The sequence below is a fragment of the Gossypium hirsutum genome, chromosome A08 (assembly GCF_007990345.1).
Source record: "Gossypium hirsutum isolate 1008001.06 chromosome A08, Gossypium_hirsutum_v2.1, whole genome shotgun sequence".
Lineage (NCBI taxonomy): Eukaryota > Viridiplantae > Streptophyta > Magnoliopsida > Malvales > Malvaceae > Gossypium > Gossypium hirsutum.
Window position 1 is genome coordinate 107,722,005 of NC_053431.1, and position 5,412 is coordinate 107,727,416.

The following is a 5,412-nucleotide window of genomic DNA, read 5'->3' on the forward strand; positions in this document are numbered from 1 at the left end:
GGAAATGGCACTTGCATTCAGCTATTATGGTCTATAATCGAGAAACTTCACTGGACCTTAAAAACATCTCCTATCCTCTTCTGTTTTCAATATGGATAGATAGATAGATAGATAGCCCAAGACATCGTAAAAGAAAAAAGCTCTCACAGGAAACAGCGCCAATGGCTACTTGTACCACCACACCTTCATCATCGTTGATGATAACATACGCTGCCGCATCCACTGTACACTCCCAAGCCCTCACTCCTTCCGTTCTATCCTTCAAGTCCAACAAGCCTACCTTTTCTATTAACCCACTTGCTCTCAAGACTTCTATAGACGGAAAATCCGGCATCAAATGGGCTAATCTATACCCCCAGAGAGATTCCAAGCACCATGTCATGGCTGCCGTGGCTGCGGAGGCTGAGGTGGCTGAGGCTACGGACGAAAATGATGGAGTGGCAGCTGAGGGTGGCACCGCTACCGCTATTGCTACTGCTCCACCCAAGCCCAAGAAAGGAAAGGCTGCGTTGCCTCTTAAGAGAGACAGAGTATGTGGATGTTAGAATTTCGCATTTTTATCTTTCTTTTCTTTCTTAATGATGTTACAGTTTTTGGTGTATGTTAGATAATTTTCATCGTGGGTTTTGCTTATAGCTTAGATAAAACAGAACTTGTAGTGTTAGTCTAAAAGTTTTGTTTTTTCAGGGTCAGATTTCACTATTATAGATCATTTTCTTTATGGGTTTTGCTAGCTTAGTGAAAACAGTATTCATAGTGTTGTCTGAAAGCTTTGGTTTTTGAGGATCATATTTGAGTTTCTTTGAAATTTGGTTTAAGATTTTTATTTTAGAATTTTGATTTTAAGAAACAATTTTCTATCTGAAATGGTTACTTATGTTTCATTTGTACATTATTTTGTTAATATGTAGGGCTAATTACATATGATTGTGATGTTTACTTGGTTCAGTTATTTAATTCCAACTTCTTGTTCCTGTTCAAACTGCAGACGAGATCAAAGAGATTCTTGGAGATTCAAAAATTAAGGGAAACCAAAAAGGAGTATGATCTAAAGACAGCAATATCTTTGTTAAAGGAAATGTCGAGTACAAAGTTTGTAGAGACAGCTGAAGCCCATTTCCGCCTTAACATCGATCCCAAGTATAATGATCAACAGCTGAGAGCAACTGTAAGTTTTCCAGGCTTTTCACATGATAATATCATAATAGGATCTCCCCCACCGTTGATGTTACGCCTAATATCTTACTTTTCTTTTGTCTTACAGGTGAATTTGCCTAAGGGAACTGGTCAAAAGGTTAAGGTTGCCGTTCTTACTCAAGGTAGTTATGGTGCTTTGACATATGCTGATCTTTTTGTTGTAACTTGCTTGTGTGTCTGGAAACTCTAGCTTAAAATTTAGAGACGAAAGAAACATAATTGATAATTACAATTCATGTAATAGATTGAGTAGGTTCTGAACTGCTAAATCTAAAATTTTCTTAGTGGCTGGCAATCATTCTAAAATGATGTACTCTAGGTGAGTGATACTAGTTAAAGATCTTAATCAAAACGCTATTAGGATAAAATTTTCTTTTCTGAGGCTATGTTAACACAACTAATTGCGTTTTTCTTGGTTTTTACTTTCTAAATATTATATGTTTGCAGGTGAAAAGTTTGATGAAGCAAAAAATGCTGGAGCAGATATTGTCGGTGGTGAGGACTTGATTGAACAAATAAAGGGAGGATTCATGGACTTTGACAAATTAATTGCCTCCCCAGATATGATGGTTAAGGTGTAGCTTACTGCTCTTATTTCAATTAATGAGATATATCGTGTATTTTGTTACTCTGTTTACCAAATTCCAGTTGTGAGCAATATGATTGGTTTCACGGTTTTTTCCTTTTTGGTAGAGATGACGATAATTTTCATTATCGGTTTTATTTTAACATCTTCCTACTTCTAAACTAGGTTGCAGGCCTTGGAAAGATTCTAGGACCACGAGGGCTCATGCCAAATCCTAAAGCTGGTACCGTCACACCTAATATACCTCAGGTAAGATCTGATTGTTATGTTTTGATGAGGTTTTTCTTTTTCAATCAAGTCTATTGATTCTTGTTGATCTTTGCTCCTTTTTTATGCCTATATAAGAATCTTATTTATGCAGATTTATGCCTGTAAACTGATTCTATGCTTGTAAATATTTACACACATAAGAAATGCTTGTCTGTGGATCATAAATTGGCATTCATTGCATATTGCATGCCTACATCTATGTGAATCATGGCTTATTTTTTCTTTGCATCCGTATCAGTATGTCCTTTTGACACAGTATGAATTACAAGATGAGTGAAATTGGGAAGCAAGAGTCTTCCAATTCATGTATTTGGGGCGGTTATTAGCCAATTCATATATCTCTCATGCGTAATAATAACACAAATGGAGTACGGAAATGATGGAGGAGAGAAGGGTAGAACTGCCGCATTTGACAATATGCTTAGGGATCTTTTTACATTAAAAATGAATTTGCAACTGAATGATGCATGGTGTGGCCAGCAATGGTAATGGAGCTTATATTGTTCGTTGAATCATTTTCTTTTTCAGGCTATAGAAGAGTTCAAAAAGGGTAAAGTTGAATACAGAGCTGATAAAACTGGGATTGTTCACATACCTTTCGGGAAAGTAGACTTCTTGGAAGATGACCTTCTTGTGAACTTACTTGCTGCAGTAGTACGTCAAACTTCTTCCCTTTGCACTTATCTCACCTTCTTTCTCTCCGTTACTTTCTTTTGAACACAAATGAGTTTCTAAACCGGAATCAAACTCGAGATATATGTGATTTTGCTCTTAATTTGACAGAAATCAATTGAAACAAACAAGCCGAAAGGTGCAAAAGGAGTGTACTGGAAAAGTGCACATATATGCACATCAATGGGTCCTTCGATCAAGTTAAACATAAGGGAGATGCTTGATTACAAGCCGCCATCAAACGTTTGAAGAATAATGACCACTTACAGTTGAAAATGTCTTGGACCCTTCAATCAGCTTTGTGGCCATTCTGTCAGAACATGCAGTGCTCAAATGGAATTGGCCATTGGGATCGAATCCAAGTGAAACTCTGCGTATACATTGCCTTGCCAGATTATCATTCTGTATACAGATTTGGACTTGTATCATCATGACTAATGGCATCAATTTATTTCTTGATTTCTTATCTCTCAGTCGAAGCTAAGCTTATTTATCAGAAAGGATAATGATTATGCAAAATTTTCTTGGTCAGAAGATACTATGAAATCAAGCACATCTAAAATTGTAGGCTAATCCCAGGAAAATTTACTGATAAAAAATTCCCACAATTTATTTTCTAGATGACACGGGGTAGATAATAACAATTTCCTCAAATTCTGAAAGATCTTGTCTATACTTCGATAAATCTTTGCAACCTTAATGGAAAGTAAGCTACTCTGCTACTGGGTATGGATGTGCCACTCACTGTTCCAATTGATAAAAAATAAAAATAAAAATGCGCTTACGTAACTTATGTGCATATTTTTGACATTTTTCCGTTATGAATATGATTAAAGCTTCAAGGCAAAAAGAATGCAGTGCTACGTTATGCTTGTTACAATAAAAGCGTGTGATAGATTGTTAATTCCGAGGAGAGTTATGTATGTATGTCTTTCTTTTTTTTTTTGTCTTTTACAAGGTGTGAAAATTATAAGAAGCTTTTAGTGTCACACGAATAAAATTTTAGTCTGGTAAACTGCACGGTTTCAAGGAGAAATTTAGTTTTAAATCCATTTAAGTCAACTTAACTCTTAAAATGTGAGAATTAAGGATTGAAAATGCCATAAGAAATCAACACAATGTATTTGAGTAAATGCTCTCAAAGTAATTAATTATTTTTTAAAGGATGATTATAAATGAGGGGAAGACCTTTATTTATAATTAAATTCCCCAGATTGAACAGTACAATTTTAATTACATCGACAAACGAGATTAATGCCTATCTACAATATGAGAGTCGTAAGGGATTTAAACATTATACAATCTTGTCCCTTAGGATTACAAATATTTCTCATGGAAGCTTTAAATAACTAGAGTGTTTTCACTATGCTACTAAAGCTTTAAGTAGATGAGTTTTTTCATATGTTCCATAAATTGGATCAGTTCAAGTAGGTTAAATCAGCCCTATTTAGTCATTTGACCTCCATAGGCTGTTCTGTGAGCATTCGTCACTAGCTTTGATCCACGACTTGCGACATCGTGCTTGGAATGACACTGGTCTAACTCATTTCAAAATGTCTCGACTAATTCCCAACTACACTCTTTATCAGATAGTTCCTTCCCTTATAACATTTGCCTTGGCTTATGCCTTCGATATTGTCTAACTCGAATTGTTTCTCTTTTTAGTACATATTGATTGTAAGAGTCCACTTTTACTTTCCCCCATGTTAACTTGCCTCAAATAAGACCCCCTTGATCCACACAAATAGGCTCTGGCATGCCCACATTAAACATTAGGTTAACCTTGAGTACTACTGCTAACTCTGGTATGTAAGCTCCCTCGTTTACTAGTTTCAAAACTCTGAAAGAATCCAAGTGTCTTTGCTAAGCTAATGGTTAGCCAGAATGTAAAACACTAGAAAAGTGTTTGAGATGTACATTGCCCGTCGCATTTACTCTATTTGACTGCCTAGTTTACGTCACTTCTTTCCTTATGAAGTTTGATGTGCAACCCACCTCTCTCATAGATGGTAGCCCTATTGATAATTTAGCAGGCTTCATATTGGTTTGTTGTACCTATAGCATTTCTAAAGGGGTCTCTTTATCACTCTGATCTACTAAGTCAATGTTCATACCACAAGAAACATCATCGGCTAGTTGGATTGTCAAAATTGTCTTGGCTCCACCTCTTATGTCACGACTCACTAGCACAACATATTTTTGTTGACGAGAACTCAAGATACAAATGCAATCAACAAAGGGAACCAAAAGAGCATCAATCTGGTCAAAGAAATTTAGGCCAAGCACAGAGTCGTGATCATCTAAATGAATTAGTACAAAATTTTCCTTGCCTTTCCAATCACCAATTTATATCTTAATTCATTTTGCTACTCCCACAATTGGGACTTTTGAAATTAGCAGTCTTAATCATCTTAGTTGTTTTGTTAATTATGAGACCAATTTTACCTACAACTTTTTTCAACATGAACAAGTTTGATACCTCCGTATTAACAAGAGAACTTCCCTTTTGGCCTATAATGTTGATGTCTACAAACATCAACCTTTTCTGCTTGCGACCCCTATTCTCTTTCACAGAATTGAATTTCATTGACTTTTAAAGCCTTACTATTTGACTCTGCTTCCTCTTTATTGATCGTAGTCAAATTGGATCGTTGTAGGTAATCACGCATCTTATGTAGCCTCTGACA

The 5,412-nt window shown here is 36.0% G+C and overlaps 1 protein-coding gene across 2 annotated transcripts; it reads left to right on the forward strand.

The window, feature by feature from the left end:
• Nucleotides 1–3,191, forward strand: LOC107933969 (50S ribosomal protein L1, chloroplastic). 2 transcript variants are annotated; one of them, XM_016866290.2, is made up of 7 exons: nt 1–530; nt 989–1,168; nt 1,265–1,319; nt 1,645–1,772; nt 1,949–2,032; nt 2,582–2,707; nt 2,837–3,191. In XM_016866290.2, exons 1-7 carry the CDS (start codon nt 162–164, stop codon nt 2,972–2,974), a joined length of 1,080 nt encoding a protein of 359 aa, XP_016721779.1. In that variant the 5' UTR covers nt 1–161; the 3' UTR covers nt 2,975–3,191. The 2 variants fall into 2 exon arrangements, with proteins under 2 accessions (XP_016721779.1, XP_040930297.1); XM_041074363.1 differs by lacking the exon at nt 2,837–3,191 and having other exon boundaries at nt 12–530; nt 2,592–2,707.
• Nucleotides 3,192–5,412: the final 2,221 nt, after the last annotated feature.